At 38.8% G+C, this 21,007-nt stretch overlaps 1 protein-coding gene across 1 annotated transcript; it reads left to right on the top strand.

The window, feature by feature from the left end:
- Positions 1 to 3,582: 3,582 nt before the first annotated feature.
- On the top strand, positions 3,583 to 19,161 carry LOC149248310 (uncharacterized). The gene is made up of 4 exons (XM_089449001.1): positions 3,583 to 3,642; positions 12,203 to 13,825; positions 13,993 to 18,349; positions 18,527 to 19,161. The coding sequence occupies exons 1-4, from the start codon at positions 3,583 to 3,585 to the stop codon at positions 19,159 to 19,161; spliced, it is 6,675 nt and encodes a 2,224-aa protein (XP_089305127.1).
- Positions 19,162 to 21,007: the final 1,846 nt, after the last annotated feature.

The raw sequence follows: 21,007 nt of genomic DNA, 5'->3' as shown, positions 1-21,007 counted from the left end.
CTTAGCTGTATTGTGTGTAACAGGTGGAGCTGATACTGGATTGCTCGTGATAAGCATTGTACTTTGTAATGTTACATGGTCTCAATCATTAATATACAGATAGTTGGGGTTTTTAGCGAGATGCTTTCCCCGGGTTACATACTGTGTTAATGTGTGAATGCTTTTGATGTTTTATTGTTATTGATGTTGCTATATTGATGATCAACGTAGAAGAGCTTATGTATTGTGTATGTATTCCGCAATAGTACATGATCAGGATAATCTCCATTGAATATGTGTTAAATTATTCAAAATTTCTACAATAAATACCTTGGGTGGATGAATAGAAAGATGGGTAGATTCCACTTACAATACCATGTGTATATTCCACGAGTGGATAAATACCACGGGTCGATGAATACCAAGGGTGGATGTGACTTTCCATTCGAAGCATTCCTCCCTCCTTAAAAAGCAATGATACCCATTGTGTGAAGTTCTGACGCGGGAGAATCTCTTATTTTATATTTATGTATTATTTAATTTAGAAAATTCTAGGTTTTGTGCAGACTTCTAAAAATTGCTAGAGATTAGGTAGTTACGATAGATTCATAGAATTGAAAATATTACTCTCAACTTCCTCCAAATATCTAGGAAGAAGTTTTCTTTTTGAGAAATTCGAGAGTTTTCTTCCTCAAGAATAAATAGCCATATAATTCTTTTGTAAACTCTAGTTTGTAGAGAAAATTAATTTAATAAATTATATGTTTGTTTTAATGAGTACTTTCCTCATTTGTTCTTTGCATCACTTTTTTTATCAGAGCATAAATTTAATGATTGGGTTATAAGAGCTGAATTTAATAAATCCAAGGAACGCCATCAGTTATTCATACACTGTGCATTATTCATTAGAGCCACCTAGGTTATTTTTGAGATAATGCGGGAGGTTGTTGTCTATACCGTGCATTGTGGAGCAACGTGGAAAGTTTTAGAGACCGCTGAGAAGTTGAATATGAATTTGCGAAGTCGATTGCTGCAAACATTGGAGACCTGCATTGAACACGTGTCGCGTGGGAGTCAAAGGTTAGATGGTTATTGAGGAATGAACGGTGGAGAAATCATTGGCATTGGTGAAAGAGATAATTTCAGGCGATTCGAGGAAGAACATCACTAAACTTATAAGGTCATTGTGTTGATGTTGTTTTTGAATGCGGGGAGGAATTACGTGTAAGTGAATTAAATTTCACATTACGTGAATACATTTGAAGGCTTAATGAAATGCTCATAAAGCATGTCCATGAGAGATAAAATTTTGTAAGTGGACGAGAGATAAGTGCATTGTTTTTATATATGGTGGTATTCTATATTTAAAATTATAATTGCATATTATATATACACATATTATAAAGCCACTTTATTTTAATTCCAAAGGAAGGAGAAGGTGTTTTGTACCTTTATAATATTTATTGCCATTAAATTACTAATTCTAAAAAAGGTGTTTTGGTCACTTTGGGAAAATTTAAGTAAAGAATTTATAAAGTTAAAAAGTTATTGTTTTTATTTTAATAGATAAAGATGACACATAGTGCTAGAGGAGTCAGGGGAGATGGAATTGGTCGAGGAAGACCAACTACCAACTAAGTCTTACGTGATGAAGTAAGGCATATTCGAACGAGATTAGATGCATTGGAGACAACACGCAGAAGAGACATCGACATCGAAGCAGAAGAAACCTCAGAAGAAGAAGCTGAAGAAGAAACTCTAGAAGAGAAAATGATCAAGAAGATCACATGAATAATCATTAAACCGAGATTGGATGTACCTATGTATGAGGGAAACTTAAATCCTGAAGAACTGATCGATTGGATCAGTGCCATGGATGAATATTTCGATTATGAAAAATGTAGCTGAAGAGAAGAAAGTTAAGTTCACGGTGACCATATTAAAAGGAAAATCAAGCATAGGACCACCAAGTAGAGGACAATCAAGCAAAGGATATTCAAGTGGAAGATTTCCCATTCAAAAAGAAGAAGGCAACAATTCACATCAGGAAGAATCATCATCAAGAGGAGATTTCAGAGGACGAAGACCATATCAAAGAGGTAGAGGTAGATATTTTGTGTTAATATGTTATACATGTAATAAACTCGGCCATAAATCTACTGAATGTCCAAAAAGATCTTCTATTCAGGGTAGCGCACATATGACACAAATTGATACCGAAAGTGTACAATCCTCTTCACATGAAAATGATCCTAAAACTCGTGAATCCTTAATGATGATTTTTTTTTTATTATTGAAGTCTCCTAAAGAAGTAAAGGAACCTACACAAAGGAAAACATTGCTCAAAACTGTCTGTAAACTAGGAGGAAAATGTTGTAAAGTTATTATTGATAATGGGAGTATTGATAATCTAGTATCCACAGAAATGGTATAAAAGTTAAATTTACAGAAAACTAAACATCCTACTCCCTGAAAAGTCTCATGGTTGCAAAAGGGACGTCAAATACTAGTTAATGAACAATGTGAAGTGGAGTTTTCAATAGGATGCTATACAGATAAATTTATTTGTGATGTTATGCCTATGGATGTGTGTCATATTTCTTTTGGAAGACCATGGAAATATGACAAGAAAGCAATAGACGATGGAAGGAGCAACACCTATACTTTTGGAAAGGATGGAGAAAAACATGTACTCTTTCCTTTGAAGAATGAAAAAGCACTAGAAGAAGACCAATCCAAGGTAATGTTACTTAGTGGAAAAGAGTTCCTTCAAGAAATCAAGCATGAGGAGATAATTTTTTCTTTGATTGTGAAGCCAAAAGTAATCTTCACCAACATAAATATGAATGATATTCCGAAATAAATTAAAAATATGTTGAATGAATTCATTGATATTGTAGTGGATGACTTTCTTGATAAGTTTCCTCCCATTAGAAGTATCAACCATCATATTGATCTCATTCCAGGTGCTAGCCTTCCAAACAAAGCCACCTAGAGAATGACTCTAAGGGAAAATGAAGAGATTAAAAATCAAGTGCATGAATTGTTGGATAATGGTCTCATCCGAGAAAGCTTAAGTCCATGTGTTGTTCCAACCGTGTTAACTCCAAAGAAGAATGTTAGATGGAGAATGTGTACAAATCCTCGAGAAATCAACAAAATCACAATCAGGTACACGTTTCCATTACCTCATATTGATGGTCTTCTAGATTGTCTAAGTGGTGCTGCATATTTTTCTAAAATAGATTTAAAAAGTGGATATCATAGATCAGAATCAAAGAAGGTGATGAATGGAAAACAAGATTTAAAACTAATAATGGCCTATGTGAATGGTTGGTAATGCTCTTCAGACTTACCAATGCTCCTAGCACCTTTTTGAGGTTAATGAATGAATTACTAAAAGACTTCAACGGAAAATTTGTTATAGTTTATCTTGATTATATCCTAATTTACAATCAATCAAAAGAAGAGCACCTAAGACATCTTAAGATGGTTTTGAAGAAGTTACAACAAGAAAGATTGTTAATCAATTTAAATAAGTGTAGTTTCATGAAAACATAATTATTGTATTTGGGTTTTGTCATTTCAAAGGAAGGATTAAAGATGGATCAGGAGAAAGTGAAGGCCATAATCAATTGGCCAACCCCAAGAAGCATTTTAGAGGTAAATTTTTTTCATGGATTGGCAAGTTTTTAGAGAAAATTTATCAAGAATTTTAGTGGTATATTCACTCCAATTGTAGAAACTATTAAATAAAGAAATCAACCATTCCATTGGACAAAAGAAGCTAATAAAATCTTCAAATTATTAAAGAAAAGGATTATAGAACAACCTATTTTAGAATTTCCATATTTTAACAGGTTGTTCTAGGTTGAGACCAATGCTAGTGGAACTGCAATAGGAGTTGTTCTAAGTTAAGAGGGAAGACAAGTCATCTACTACAATGAAAAACTCAATGAAGCCAAGAAAACATACTCTTCTTATGATAAAGAATTCTATGCCAACATACAAACTTTAAAAAATGATGACATTATCTTATGCCAAAAGAGTTCATCCTCTACACATATAATCATGCTTTAAAATACATCAATAATCAGACAAAATTGAGTCAAATACATGTTAAATGGATTGAATTCTTACAAAATTTTACATTTGTTATCAAGCATAAAAGTGGGCAATCAAATAAAGTAGTAGATGCATTAAGCAGAATCAATTTAATTCTACAAGAATTCCAAGTGAATGTCTTAGGATTTGATGAGCTAAAAGATATGTATAAATATGGTCTATATTTCAAAGAAGCTTATACAACTTGTGAAAATCCTGTAAGTAGAGATAGAACTCCATGGTTATATTACATGATACATGAGGGACTTATGTTCAAAGGAAGACAATTATGCATTCCAAGATGTTCGATGAGAGAAAATCTATTAAAATAAAAACGTAGTGGAGGTTTAGTGGGTCATTTTGGGAAAGACAAAACTCTAGCACAATTACAAGCATTCTATTATTGGCCATGCATGTAAGAATATGTAAGAAGATTTGCTGAGAGATGTTGGATATGTCAATATGCAAAAGGAAGAATTTAGAAGACTGGACCATATCAACCCTTACCAATACTAAATCGACCATGGGACTCTATAAGCATGGATTTTGTACTAGGATTGCCCAAAACACAAAGAGGAAGTGACTCAATATTTGTTGTTGTTGACAGATTCTAAAAAATGGCACACTTTATAGCCTGTAAAAAGAAAAATGATGCAACTAACATAGCAAAATTGTTCTTCAAAGAAATAGTTAGATTGAGTTAATTACCTACAAGTATTGTTTTCTAACAGAGACACCAGGTTTGTGGGTCATTTTTGGAGAACTTTATGGAAAATTTTAGGAACCAAACTCAGATTTAGTTTAGCATATCATCCCTAGACTGATGGTCAAAAAAAGGTGGTAAATAGAAGTCTTGGAAATACCTTGAGGAGTTTGGTAAGTGAACATTCCAAAAAATGGGATCAGGTACTTGCTCAAGCATAATTTTCATATAATGACTCACCTAATAGAAGCACGGGATTGAGTCCATTCCAATATGTTTATGGAATGCATCCAATAGGAATTTATGAGTTAAGGAACCTTGGAAAACAAGAATTTAGAAGTGCAGATGGTGAAGATTTTGCAGCCAATATGCAGGAAATATGAGACTGATTCAAGCATCAATTACAAGAAAAAACAACAAGTATAAGCGCAGAGTAGATTCCAAAAGAAGACAATTGGATTTTGAAATTGGGGACTTGGTTATGGCACATATTCAAAAAGAAAGATTTCCTAAAGGGGAATATAATAAGTTAAAACTGAAAAGGATCGGACCATGAAAAATTTTGAGGAAATTTTCCTTGAATGCTAATGAAATAGAACTACCTAAAGGCTTTGTCATCTCACCAATATTTAATGTTTTAGATCTATACCCCTTTAAGGAACCCGTAAATTATCCTACAGATGCACCTATTAGTGATAAAGTTCAGTGGGAGAAACAACTACCTTCAACACCAAAAAAGCAGATTGAATCAATCATCGATAAAACGGTGGCTAAAAGGACCAGGAATAAAGAGTATTTTCAATATTTGGTTAAATGGAAAAATCAACCAGTCAAAGATGCTACTTGGATGACAGCAATAGAGATTTCAAAATATGGTACCAGTATTGAAGAACTCTAGAAGAAAAGCATATGAATGTATCTTTTCCTCCTCGGTAGTATGATGCAGGAGCATCTCTTATTTTATATTTATGTATTTATTTAATTTAGAAAATTCTAGATTTTGTGGAGACTTCTAGAAATTGCTGGAGATTAGGTAGTTAAGATAGATTCATAGAATTGAAAGGATTACTCTCAACTTCCTCCAAATATCCAAAAAGAAGTTTTATTTTTGAGGAATTCGAGAGTTTTCTTCCTCAAGAATATATAGCCATGTAATTCCTTTGTAAACTCAAGTTTGGAGAGAAAATTAATTTAATAAATTATATGTTTTTTTTATTGAGTACTTTCCTTATTTGTTCTCTACATCAAGTTCCCTCCTAAGAAGACTTTGTTGAATATGAAGAGCCACTGAAGAGAAGGGTTTTGTGTTGTTAACCCATAATCGTGATGAATGAAGATCCGAGGATAGAGATACCCTGTAATTCTTGTGACCAACTGCGATACTGACAGTGTGCAGCCTAGCAAATGGACTTCGATGAAGTATGGGTTTGTGGATGACCCATAACCATGAATAATGAAGATTTTATGATAGATATACCCTATAATGCTTCTGAATAATTGTGATATTAATAGTGTGTAGCCTAGCAAATGGAATTCGATGATAAGTATTTTGTGTTGTTGAACCATAACCACGATGTTCACTGTTGATGAAGTAGCATGTGCCTACATAGCTTGGGGTGAGAGGGCATGTCTCCAAAGAACCCAATCCAGATGTTTCTATGTTGATATTGATTAATGTGAAGCAAGTGCCTATTAAAGCAGGGTGGGAGGCTATGTCTCCAAAGGGAACCCACTCTGAATGTTACTCCAAATATAAAAACTAATTTGAAATGGGCATAACTAGGTCAATATAGCTCAGAATATTTATTATAACATGTTGTTGGAAATATAATGACCATTCTGCATCTTCCCATGTGATTGAAATCCCTATATGGATATGGAAACTCAAATTCGTGCTGCAATTGTCCCGTGGTCACAAAAGTTATGAAAAAAAAATAATTTTAAATTAGTGATATCTCCCTCATCCGAACTCTAATCTGACCAATTTGTTTTTTTTGAAATTGGTTGATTTTTCAAGAGGAGCTCAGCTATGCAATCAGTTTCCTGAAATTCTGCACAAAAACTGCAAAAGGTGATTGGAGAGTCGTGTCCATGAATTACTGTCAGGAAAATTTCTTCAACACAATTGATTTTAAATCAGTGATATCTCCCTCATCCGGATTCCAGTTCAGCCGATTTGATTTTTGAATTTGGGTATTTTTTTACAAGAAATCCAGATTTGGTAATTATTTTCGTAAATTTTGCATAAAATGTTTTAGATCTGATCTGCAAACTCGCCACCCAAAACATTCCTGCAAAAAAATGGAAAAAAAAATTGTCCTGCTTTGCCCAAGAAAGTGCTCAGTGGAGGTCATAGCACGTGCATGAAGTTTGTTGAATATTTGTGCAAAAATTTGAAACTCAAATATGCGTCAAACCCTCATTTTCATGGAGCTGTAACCTAAATCTGATACCATTGATCTAGATCTTGGGGGGCCAATAAAAAAAAATAAAATTGAAATAGGTCTTGGGGGGGAGGCCCCCAAGATCTGAAAATTTGAAATGTCAGAAGAAAATAAGAAAACACACATTAAACAAAACCACCAAGATTTTTTTTTATTAAAATAGAGAATAATTTTAAAAGCCACATTGTGGTGGACAATATGTCATTTTACAAAATGCAATTTGTTACTTATACTCTTTTTTTAGTTATAATACCATAGGTAAATTCCATGGGTGATTGTATACCATGGGTGGATTTCACTTACAATACCGTGAGTGAATGAATACCATGGGTGGATGTTACCTACAACACCATGAATAAATTCCATGGGTGGATAAATACTTTGGGTGGATGAATACCATGAGTGGATGCCACTTACAATACCATAGGTATATTCCATGAGTAGATAAATACTATGGGTCGATGAATACCATGGGTGGATGTCAATTTTCATTCGGATCAATATGATCTCGAACTCCTTCTAAGATAATCCTTAGCTCCTTTACCATGCATTTTCTCCACTCTGCCAAATCCTGAGGATCAACTATTGGAGGCTTAGGAATATCTTTGTTTATGAATTCCTTAAGCTAGTTGTATTCCAACACTCCCTCCATCCTATCCTTCCAAGTAATATAGTTTGAACTATCCTCAAGGACATATTCGAGTCTTAATCCGTAGAATGACATCCTACTGGATCTGAAGTATGATACTACAAGTTCGATTTCACTTGCAAAAGATGAACTCGTATTCTCCTCTTCTATAGTGATTTCATCTCTGATACCATGTAGAAATTTCTTGTAGATTCAAAATTCTAATTGTAATATGTTAAAACAATAGACTTGAATCTACTCTACTCATCATTAGAAACAATTAAACGATCACTAAATCACGAATCATATAAGAGAAAGAATTCAATCAACACATAACACAATGATTTCCTGGGGAAAGCCATAGCTAAAACCCCTACTATCTATAAATTGCATTAGTCAGAAAATATGAGAAGATTACAATGCTTTGCTCAATCGTGAGCAACCTTTGCACTATCTCTATCTATCTCACTACTTCCTAGACAAGCCTTGGCTAATACTTAACCAATTTTCTGCTTTCCCAATTCCCTATTTCCTTGTGTTGTTCCTCAACGAATTAACCCCTCATTAATTGGGAAATTCCTCAATTATGAATTGTGCAATTCTCATAGGCCTTCCTCTGACTACATGACCCATTTGTACAATTTAGATGATTATACAACTGATAGTACAATGTCCCTAAACTCTAATCTCAATTGGGTCTTTCTCTGATGTGACATGCATGAATTAATTATGAGTGAATATTTAGTTTACTGGTTGACCACTGCAGGCAACACCACACCGCACTTCAGGCATCATGACACTGTACTTCAAGCAGCACCACACTACACTTTAAGAAGCACCACACTACACTTTATGAAGCACCACACTACACTTTATGAAGCACCACACTACACTTCAAGAAACACCACACTCGACTACAGGCATCACCCCACTGGAATGAAAGAAACACCACACTTCTAGAACTCCCACTAATTCCTCCATCAGTTGGAACTAGTTTAACTAACTTTAACTTAGTTACACTGAATTAATTAATTATGACTCAAAATAAACTCAACCAGAGCTCCTAATTATAGGAGACACTCTATGTTACTCTAGTTAGACCCTCAACTTGAATTAACTGAGCCAACAAGTCAAATTAACTTAGTGAACTAATGCAAGTTGTCATGAGATGTGGAATTACAATTTTATTCCCAATTTAATTCAAGGACAAAATTATATTAAGATTTTCTTGTTGAATTTTCATCAAAAGAAATTCATGTCTCTTTGTTGAAATGGGTGAGGATTTCCTTCCATTGTAGTTGGGGTTTGACGAAAGTACTCAACACCAACCGAGTAACATTTTTAAAGATGGCCAATTCATTGCATTATTTTTTTGGTGTTGTTTTCTTATGCTAACCATCTCCATCTAGAGTAATGATTTCCAAATGGAATAACACCCTCTATGTAACCTTTATGATCCTATGTTGTTGCAAAAATTAATTTTTGCCATTTGATATAATCATTTCTTGGTATTTATCTTTTGACATTTGACATATTAAGTCTCATATTTGTCTCATATTACTTGAAGAGAGTTAATGACATGATGGATTCACGTCAAAATATATCAATAATCTGGTTTAATTTTCTAGATATAAACTGTGTAAAATATTTTGAAACCAAGTTAAAATTTTAGAAAAGAGTGTTAGGGTGAGGATATAAAGAGTAAACATCCAAAAGTGAATGTTGAGGAAAGAGCAGAAATGTCAAAACAAATGTCGTAAAAGAATAATGAATAATTAAGATTAAATTAAATAAGAATATTTTTTAATTATAATGAGAGATTCGTATTAATAAAAAATATGTAGCCAAAACACATTGTTGGAGTACATCATAATGAATGCTACAAGGAAAACTAATTCAATGGTTCTAAAACAAAACTGGAAAAGTACCATCCTCCTTCCAATAAAATGATAGAGGGGGAAGATCCAATACTTAACCTACTAAAACCTTAACATATTACTTCTTGAGTGTAGTAGCAATTTTTTACAAATTTCTTGCACAAGATGATACAAAAACAAAACATTTCTATGATTTGAGCAAATCCAAACCCCCACTAGATCCATGAGAGGAGAAAGAGTGTTGGGAACTAGATTTTGGGAATTTCTTTCTTTGGTATTTTCTACTTCTTGTTAAAGGATGGGAGGAACATGGATTGTTTTTTGAAACATCTAAATAGGAATGCGAAAAAAGAGAAAATATTGACCACCTCCTCTTCCTCTATTCCCACTTCTTCTTCCTTCCTTTCTAAAACAATTTTTTTGCCATTTTCCCTAGATATAACCTCTTCCTCAATGTGTGAATTGATGTTTTATGTTTTCACTTGGTCTGGATGAGCTGTCTTAGACAATTGTTTCTTTTTCTTCCTTGAAACTTTCTTGAGTGTTCCTTGCTCACCATTATTTTGAAAAGATGGATTTGGGATAGAAGGAAATTCAGATGTTAGAGCATCAGGAAAAAATTTCGTAAAGTTCCCATACTCATGGAAATAATTGTATTTAAAAGGAACCTTCTCATAATATAGTGCCTAAAGATGGCTCCAACCCTCCAAGTGAAGTTGACTTTTCTTCGAGAGTCCTTTTCAAAACCCATTTCAACATAAGTTTTGGCATAAGAGAAGATATTCTCCTTAGTCTATGAGCAAGTAATATAATGGTCGAACTTGTCTCCAATGGATTTAAAAATTCCATCACCCTAGAAACTAAGGGGAATATGTTACAATATAATCTAAATTTGCACAGAAGAAATTTCCATGTTGGGATTAAAAACCAAAATCTAGTGGGTGAGAAAAATTCCCCCATAGCCCATGAAATTAGGCCTAGATCTAAAGATTAGATCCCTATAATCACAACCTTAACCTTTTAGGTACTACAAAGTGTAAACAAGATCATGTTCTATCCAATTGTTAGATATCTAATCCAAAATAAAGATATAATAGGAATTGATGATTAATGTTAATGGGTCTTCCAATGAGATATCTTATTAGAGTTAAGAAATCAATCAAATGTTTTTCCTTTGTAAATAAGAGATTAGAATACAATAAATGTTGAAGCCATTTATAGGTGGGGTCTAAGATTTAATCCTATCTCATAAGTTTCTACATTTTAGGGATGATCCGAATGAAAAATAACATCAACCCATAGAATTTCCCATGGTATTGTAAGTGGAATCCACTCATGGAATTCATTCACTCATGGTATTTATCCATGGTATTGTAAGTGACATCTACCCATGGTATTCATCCTCCCATGGTATTTATACACCCATGTAATTTACCCATGGTATTGTAAGTGACATCCACCCATGGTATTCATTCATCCATGGTATTTACCCACCCATGGAATTTACTTGTGGTAATGTAACAAAAAAGGGTATAAGTAACAAGTTGCATTTTGTAAAAAGACATATTATCCACCACAATGTAGCTTTTACAATTATTCTCTATTTTAATAAAAAAGCTTTTTGTGGTTTTGTTTACTATGTTCTCCACTTTTCTTCTGGCATTTCATTTTTTTTAGATCTTTGGGGCCTCCCCCCAAGATTATGATTAGTGGCATCAGATTCAGGTTACGGTTCCATGGGAATGAGGGTTTGACGCATATTTTAGTTTCAAATTTTTGTAGCAATTTTCAACAAACTTCATGCATGTGCTACAACCTCCACAAAGCACTTTCTTGGGCAAAGTAGGAAGATTATTTTTTCTCATTTTTTGCTAGGAATTTTTTGGGCGGCGAATTTGCAGATCATATCTAAAATTTTTGGTGAAAAATTTACAAAAAAAAAAAAAATTGGATTCTTTTCAAAAAAATACCCAAATTCAAAAAAACAATCGAACGAATCGAATTCCGAATGAGGGAGATATCATTGATTTAAAATCAACTATTTTGCAAAATATTTTCTGGCGACAATTCATGGATGGCGACTCCCCTATCAATTTTTACAAGCTTGTGCAGAATTTCAGAAAAATGATTGCATATCTAAGATCCTCTTGAAAAATAAATCAATTTCAAAAAATAAATTGGTCAAATCAGAGTTCAGATGAAGGAGTTATCATTGATTCAAAATCAACCATTTTTTTCATAACTTTTGTGACAGCAGGACAATTGCAATGCAAATTTGAGTTTCCAGAGTGTCTGGATAGGGATTTCAATCACATGAGAAGATGTAGAATGGTCTTTCTATTTCCAAAAAGTAGGTATAATAAAGATTCTGAGTTATATTGACCGAGTTATGCCCATTTTAAATTAGTTTTTATATCTGGAGCAACATTCGAATTAGGTTATTGATTGTTGCTTTTGGCTCTGCTAGGGTTCTGAGCGACCCATCAACGACGCCGACAGCACACCAGGCAAGATCATTTCAGAGGTGAGAAGGCAGCTGCAGCGTTCCAGAACTGCAGCGCATCAGGGCCTCGCTATGGCACAACCTCTGGGGGGGGCGTCAGAGCCCTCCCCGTCGCAGCAAGATCCTGCGCAAAACGTCATTTTTGGTTCAGTGGACAGAGAGATCTTGAACAGGGGGAAAAAACCCCAGAACGACAACAAAGGAAATGGAAGACGTAAGGAAGGAGACAACAGTCCCCAGGAGGGAACAGAAAAGCCTGAAGAAGGTCCGAAGATAACTTCAACCACATGCAGACCAGTAGCCAAGGAAAGGCCACGAATCGAGCTGCCAGGAGACAAGATTGACAGAAGAATAGAGTTCATGCGAGATCATGCCCTCATTGGGAAGTTCATAGGGTTCTGGCCTACTGAGAAAGCCCTAAATGGATGGATAGCGGCGAAATGGAAACCAAAAGGGGATGTCACGCTGCAGCTAGGGCTGAAAGGTTTCTTCACATCAATCTTCTATTGCTTGGAGGACAAACATAGAATACTAGTAGGAGGGCCTTACTTTTTTAATTCGGCTGGATTATACCTGCGGGATTGGATCCCCAGATTTAACCCAGACAAGGAAGATTTAACTTGGGCGCCAGTCTGGATCAGGTTATACTCTCTCCCGGATGAATACTGGGAGGAGGACATACTCAAAGGGATCGGAAATGGGGTGGGAGAATATATCAGAGCGGCAGAAGAAACCAAGTCTCGTAAGTACATCTCCTATGCTCGAATCTGTGTATTCATTCGCCTCAATGAAGCCCTTCCAGAGTCAGTAACTCTTGCCCATCGAGATGAGGAATGGATCCAGCCTCTCGACTATGAACATGTTCCTTTTCGATGCCGAAAATGTCATGCCCTAGGTCATCTCTTTAGGGATTGCCCTCAAAATGTCCAAAACAGCTTACCTGACTCTTCTGATACCCCTGCCCAGGACGGCTTCACTAAAGTCCCTAGCAGGAAGCGTTCTCACAAAAAACCCCAAAATGGGTTTAAACCCCAGCCCAACAAGTCTCATGGCCCAGTAACCAAGAACAGCTTTGATATTCTTGGCCAAGCCTCTGAGGAACTCCCACCCCATGCTGAAGCCAACCCTGATCTCCCGTCCTCCTCTTCGCCTCCCCCTTCATCGTATCCCCCTCCCAAATTTCTGATCCCCATCATCATCCCTACCATTCTTAAAAGGGATCAGAAAGAGGCTGAAGAGATCCTCAAAGAAATGGAAGTTGATGGTAAATCAGACCTTCCCCAGAATCCAGAGACCAGCATTGAAGACAGCGATCAAGTGCAAATAATGGAAGAAGAGCCAGAGAGTATAGATCTGAATGGCTTAGACATCCTGGAATTGGAACTGGCTTGCAAAAAGAAAGCATACGATACAATTCCAGAGCTCCAACTCAATAAGCTCGAAGTGGTCATTTCTCGAGCTTATCATCAGAACCAACTTGGGATACAACCAGGCAGCCAATGGGATGGAAGTCTGCGCCCAAAAGATACAAAAAAAAGAGGAAGAAAGACAGATCTGCAAAGAACAATAGAGATTGGGAAAATCCTGGTAGATTCAGGCAGATATGCTAAGTTGACAAAGTACTACAAGCCCTCTGTCAACGGTTAATCATGAAGCTGGTGTCTTGGAATATAAGAGGGCTAAACAGCCCCGGAAAACTCAGGATGTTAAAAAACATGATAAAAAAGGAAAAGCCACAAATGTGCTTTCTCCAGGAAACTAAGTGTAACAGTACTACGCTAGGCAGCATTCTTTCAAAAGCCTGGCCCGGATGTAGTTCGGTTGCAGTAGACGCCTCCGGAGCCTCAGGAGGACTGGCAATAGCATGGAATACCCAAGCGGTATCCCTTTCAGATTTTCATGCTGCGCACTACCTTATACAGGCGACCTTTCACATCTTGGGCACCAATATTTATGGTAACCTTTCAAATGTTTACTTCCCACAAGACACTGGAAGTAAGGTAGCACTCCTCGACACGATTGAAGCTCTAAGCAACAGCAGAAGGTACCCACTCTGGATCGTTGCTGGGGATTTCAACATGATAACTAAAACTGAAGAGAAGCTGGGAGGCAGAAGTAGAATGGAGCCTGAAGTCAGTCGCTTCAAGGATTTCATCCAAGCAACATCTCTCATAGACATGCCGTTCTGTAATGGCACCTTTACTTGGAGTAATCACAGGACTGGCAAACACCAAATCGCCTCCAAATTGGATCGCTTCCTCCTCTCAGACAACGCGGTCCACTTAGGAGGAGACATCTCAGCAGCCATTCTTGCTCACACTGGATCGGATCACTGGCCAATAGCTCTACAGTGGCAAAGACCAGGTAACTTAATCAAAAGACCCTTCCGATTTGAAGGATTTTGGCTCACGCATCCCACTTTCAAGGAGTTTGTCAAGACTACCTGGGCCTCGTTCATTCCCCCAGAAGGAGCAAAAATGTATCAATTCCAGCAAAAGTTAAGATTTCTCAAAAGTCACCTAAAAAGATGGAACAGGGAAACCTTTGGAAATATCTTCGAGGAGCAGCAAAAGCTAACTCAGGACCTGGAGACTCTTCACCAAAAGATTATCTCGGAGGGGCACACGGAAGCCACCCTGGAGCAGGAACGTCTCATCCATAGTCAGCTGGAGAATAGGAGGAAGCAGGAAGAAATCTACTGGAGGCAAAAGTCAAGGGTCAGATGGCTGAAGGAGGGTGAGCGTAATACCAAATTCTTCCACAGAACTACAGTTCAGCGAAGAATGCATAACAATATACCCTTCATTCAAAACCAAACAGGGGCAAAAGTAGAGACTCATGAGGAAATTGAAGAGGAACTCCTCAACCACTTCCAACAGATCCATCAAGAGCAGAGAGAAGATCGGCGACAGGCCATTCGCAAAATCACCAGCAATATTCCAAAGATCATAACGGAGGAACAAAATGATCTCCTAATGCGCCCTATTCGTCCCCAGGAAGTGGATGAAGCAATGACGCAGCTCAAAGAAGGTAAAGCCCCGGGGCCAGATGGATTTACCACCACTTTCTTTCACTCTTTCTGGGACATGCTAAAGGAGGAAGTCTGGCAGATAGTTGAAGAATCCAGGGCAATGCGCTGGCTTCTTCCCTCTCTCAACTCCACCTTTATTACTCTCATCCCCAAAGAGGAGGACTCCATCACCCCTGACAAGTTCAGGCCAATTGCATTATGCAATGTCATTTACAAAGTTATATCAAAAGTCATAGCAAATCGTCTCAAACCTCTCCTTCCTGGGCTCATCTCTCTGGAACAGTCAGGGTACGTGGAAGGACGGCATATAATGGATGGCATCCTACTCTCTCACGAAATCATTCACTCCCTCAAGCACTCAAAGCAAGCAGGTATGCTTCTCAAATTAGACCTTTCCAAGGCATTTGACAAACTAAGCTGGAATTACATTCATCATATGCTAAAAGCTTTTGGTTTCTGCTCTTCTTGGATCCGTTGGATCATGAGCCTGATTACTTCCACTCATTTCTCAATTCTTGTTAATGGCATTCCCTCCCGTCCCTTCAATCCCTCCAGGGGTATCCGGCAAGGGGATCCCCTCTCCCCCTTTCTCTTCGTCCTTATGGCTGAAGGGTTGGGGCGACACATTAAACAAGCCCTCCATTCTCATCAGATCAAAGGCATCTCCGTGCACAACTCCCCTGCCACCTCCCACCAGCAGTTCGTAGATGATACTATGCTTTTTGGTTATCCTTCTGCTCAAGAAGCCCTCCGTCTGAAATCCCTCCTCCAGGATTTTTCGGAGGCCTCAGGCATGCATATCAATTGCTCTAAATCACAGATTTTCTTCTTCCATACTCCGCCCTCGGTCAAATCCGCTGTTTCTCGCATCTTGGGTTTCCCCTCGGCTTCCCTACCCTCCAAATACCTGGGCGCACCCCTCACGGCTTCAGCCATTAAGCAACCCGCATGGCGCTCCCTTCTTGAGAAACTTGAAAACCGTCTCAATCTCTGGACTTATAGATCTCTTAACTTAGCCAGTCGAATCGTCCTCATCAAATCGGTTTTGCAGGCAATGCCTCTGTACTTGTTTTCTATTCTAGCTGCGCCAAAGTGGGTTTTAAAAAGTATAAGAAACCTTCAGCGCAATTTTCTGTGGAGCAGCTCTGCTACCAATCGCAAATGGGCCCTGGTGAAGTGGACCAATGTATGCATGCCCAAAGACAAGGGAGGCATTGGGTTAAGGGATCCTGAATACAACAATTCCATCATGAACGCCAAGATCTGGTGGCAATGGATCACTAACCCAGATAAGCCCTGGGGAAAAATCTGGACAGCCAAATATGTAGGAAATCGACCTCAAGAAGAACTCATCAGATTCATTCCTACTGAAAAGGGATCCACAATCTGGAACGCGGCTAAGCAACACTATCAGGTAATTCAAAAGCACAACTTCTGGGAAATCAGGAATGGATGCACTGCAAGATTTTGGACTGATGCCTGGAATCAAATGCCTAAACTCAAAAATATTCTTCACCCTTCTCTAATTCCAGATAGGCAGGAGCAGCAGCAGGAAAAAGTTCACCAATTCTGGATGCCGGAGATGGAGTATGGCTTCAGGAAATGGAAACAGAGCAACCAAATACTCAACAGTACAGATGTTCGGAAGGAAGAAGAGCTCAGGATCGAGCTAAGGAAAAGAAGTATTAGGCAGGATAATGGTGGGGATATTCTCAGATGGGGATACCTACCCAAGGGATCCTACACTACCTCAGAAGCCTACAAGTTGATATGCAACTTCCCCTCTCCTCCAGACCCTGTTTGGAGCAAAATATGGGAGCTCGGACCTTGGCCAAAAATCTCCTACTTTCTCTGGCTGGTAGGTCATAAAAAAATTCTCACTTGGGATAAGCTTAGAAAGCGGAACTTTCATGGACCCTCGATTTGTCTTAACTGCTCTCAAAGTGAAGAAACTCTCCATCATCTCCTGGATACCTGTCCTCTAGCCAATCAACTCTGGGATAAGGTCAGTTTCAGATGCCAAAAAAGATGTAGAGGGGAGGGCGACATCATCAATTCCTTAAGACAATGGCCAAAGCATCCCTACAAAAGCAAGATCCTCAACCATTTATGGAGTATCATTCCGGGGATCGTCCTCTGGAATGTCTGGAAGGAAAGAAATCAGCGCATTTTCAAAAACAAACGATCTCCTTTAGAAGAAACCTGGAGCAGGATTCATAGGAACATTCAAGAGACGATGGCGCTTCAGGTATGGACTAAGGAAGATCTCCCATCTACAGATAATGAGCATAACATTCTAGATAATTGGCAGCTGCAGTTACCTCAAGATTCTCTCAAGATCAGTACTCCTAATAGCAACTGCAAAAACATCTGCCATTGGAAAGCCCCTCCCAAAAACTCATACAAGCTGAATTTCGATGGGGCTTCCAAAGGCAATCCAGGAGCAGCCGGATACGGAGGCATATTGAGGGACTATGAAGGCACTCCTATACAGATTTATTTTGGGAACATAGGGTGGGATACCAACAACTCAGCAGAGTTGGAAGGGCTGTGGCAGGGCCTTCTGCAAGCTTGGAATCTCAACCTTCAACCCCTGATTGTAGAAGGTGACTCCCAGATTCTTATCAACATGGCCACCCGTATACAGAATGGCTCGCAAGCAAGGAAAGTAGCACCCAGTTGGAGGCTAGAAGCAAGGTTAAATGACATAGCACAAAAGCTCAGCAATTCTAGAGCCATCTCCTTCATACACACTAAAAGGGAAGGCAACAAAATTGCGGACCTCCTAGCCAACATTGGAGCAGAGACTGATCTCCCCCTTCTATTTGGAGGCACAGATATCATTCCCAACAGGCAACAGCTCCAGGAATGTCAAAGCCTGATCCAAGAAGAGGCTGTCGCCCCGGATGCGGGTGTCATCAAGTCAGTTAATGGAGAGCCACATGCCCAGCATGGGCTGCCACGTGAGGAGCAAGGGTCTTTAATGCCTCTCGCCACCGAGACTTCACGCTGGGAGAAGCATAAGGGCAGCCTTAATGAAGGCGCTGGAGGCGATGGCAAACCTGCAGAGAGCATTCAATGTGGGCCAATTCCGAGGGAATGATAATGGGTTTAAGAATGATGAATGGTTGGGGAGCGGAGCTCAGTGCGACAAGAAGGATACTCAGAACTCTGAGCGTAGATGCCGCGATTTGGTTGCTGAGAGCTCGGACGAGGTCCGCTCCATGCTTGTTTTACTGGTCTTTATCTTTGCTCAGTTGAGCTCAGCTTCGACCCAATTTGGGGACAGCAAGCAACTGGAAGGGAACGCTACAGCAGTAGGCCCTCCTCTGCTCTGGAACAGGATAAGGAATTTGAGGATACCATGGTGCGGCCGCGTGAAAGGATGCCTTGCAGAAGAGGCTCAGGGCGTGGAGAATCCTCTCGTCCCCCTGCAGCGGATGTTCACCATCATTGCTGCTGCTGCTATTGTTACAGAAGAGTGGGAGCCACCCCAATTCCAGCCAGTCAGGGTCTGGAAGCTGGTAGCTCTAATAAAGGAGCGCCCATGCTCCCAGCATTTGGCTCAGTCTTTTTTACACTGGGCAGCTCCAGGGACAATGCTGGAATTAATGCACACATCTTAGTGCTTTTCACCAAAATTCCTGAGGAGAATGAGGAAGGACCGCCACTGGTCCCTGCTGAGGATCGTTCGGAGGGAGATAGGGGGAAGCGCCCAATGGGGGAGCCATCGATTGCGGAGGGTAATTCAGAGAGGGAGCCTCAGCAAGCCCCCTCCCGAACTCGAGCACAAGAGCTACCAGCCCACGCGCAGGCTCCCATGGCTGTGTGGGATGGCATCCCAGAGGGACAAGGATGGAGCAGAATTCTGGAAGAAAAACCAGAGGAGTAACTCCCAGCGGCTCTCGCTCGCTTTTGCTTCCTTTTCTCAGGTCGGTTATGGGGTCTCGGTTGATATCAAGTTTTCGTCTTATATCTTGGTTTGTTCCCTTTATGTTCTGAGTCATGTTAGCGGCCACTACAGTCTTACTGGGTTGGCGTCTTATGTCTGGTATACGTCTTATGTCTTTGCTTGTTTCTTTTCTGTTCTGGGTTGTGTTCTCGGCTTCTACAGTCTTTCTGTGTTATGCTACTTTTGTGGGATGCCCCTGCGTGGGCCGTTTTGGTGCTACACTGGAAAATCACCGAGTCATGAGTATTGATCTAATATGGAATTATCGCCCTGCGAGGCAGAAGTATGAGTCTGATAGAGCCACCCATGGAGCCATAGTTGGCCCTGGACAGCCAGTCTATTTTGGATGTAAAGTTTACCTGTACATATTAATATAAATTAGTTAGTGTTGCCGAGAAAAAAAAAAAAACATTCAAATTAGGTTCCCTTTGGAGACATGCCCTCCTACCCTGCTTTAGTACGCACATGCTTCACATTCATCAATTTCAACATAGAAACATTATGTTTGGGTTCTTTGGAGACGTGCCCTCCCACCCCAGGCTATGTAGGCACCTGCTACTTCATCAACAATCAGCATCACGGTTATGGATCAACCACACAAAATCCTTGTCATCGAAGTCCATTTGCTAGGCCACACATTGTTAGTATCATAGTTGGTCACAAGAATTACAAGGTATCTCTATGCTTAGATATTCGTTTGTCATGGTTATCGGTCATCGACAAATCCACACTTTATCGAAGTCCATTTTCTAGGTCGCATAATGTCAGTATCACAGTTGGTTAGAAGCATTATAGGGTATCTCTATCCTCTGATCTTTGTTCATCACAGTTATGGGTTCACTGCACAAAACCCTTCTCTTTAGTGACTCTTCATATTCAACAAAAGTTCTTCATGAGGGAACTTCATGCAATGCGGACCATTACTTCTTAAGGGGGGGGAACGATCCGAATGGAAAATGGAATCCACCCATGGAATTTACCCATGGTGTTGTAAGTGGCATCCACCCATGGAATTCATTCACCCATGGTATTTATCCATGGTATTGCAAGTGGCATCTACCCATGGTATTCATCCTCCCATGATAGTTATCCACCCATGGAATTTACCCATGGTATTGTAAGTGACATCCACCCATGGTATTCATTTACCCATGGCATTTACCCACCCATGGAATTTACCTATGGTATTGTAACAAAAAAAAGGCTATAAGTAACAAGTCACATTTTGTAAAAGGACAAATTATCCACCACAATGTAGCTTTTACAATTATTATCTGTTTTAATAAAAAATATTTTTTGTGGTTTTGTTTAATATGTTCTCCACTTTTCTTCTAACATTTCAGTTTTTTAGATATTGGGGGCCTCCCCACAAGATCTGGATTAAGGGAGTAGGTGAAAAAATAAATGTTGTCCTTCTTACTTGTTATAGATGTAACCCAAAAATATATGATAATAGAAATAAACCCAAGAATAACAAGATCTGAATAGATAGAAATGATTCACTTTATTAATCAAAACTCTTAAGGTAGGAAAACACCATACATTCACTCCTTAAGGAAGGAGAACACTCCACAAGCCATATGCTTGTTCATACAATAATTCCTTGACATCTCTCCATGTGGAGTCTCTAGCCTCTATATAGGCCTTATACATACAATACCATGGGTCATTACCATGGTTCCCTCAATACCATCTATCTAATACCATGGGCCCATTACATTATTACTAACTACTTGTGGTCCCTTACATGATATGGGTTAACCACCTTATTTATTACTATGGCCCA

Source organism: Pinus tabuliformis, chromosome 7 (genome assembly GCF_031772625.1).
Source record: "Pinus tabuliformis cultivar Carrire ecotype Pingquan chromosome 7, CPIR1, whole genome shotgun sequence".
NCBI classification, from domain to species: domain Eukaryota; kingdom Viridiplantae; phylum Streptophyta; class Pinopsida; order Pinales; family Pinaceae; genus Pinus; species Pinus tabuliformis.
This window is presented reverse-complemented; position numbering and strand designations above follow the sequence as displayed.

Coding starts and splice junctions, on each gene's coding strand:
- LOC149248310 (XM_089449001.1), top strand. CDS start 3,583: ATGGATCAGGAGAAAGTGAAGGCCATAATCAATTGGCCAACCCCAAGA. Junction 3,643..12,202: donor CCCCAAGAAGCATTTTAGAG/GTAAATTTTTTT, acceptor TGGCTCTGCTAG/GGTTCTGAGCGACCCATCAA. Junction 13,826..13,992: donor TAGAGATTGGGAAAATCCTG/GTAGATTCAGGC, acceptor TGCTTTCTCCAG/GAAACTAAGTGTAACAGTAC.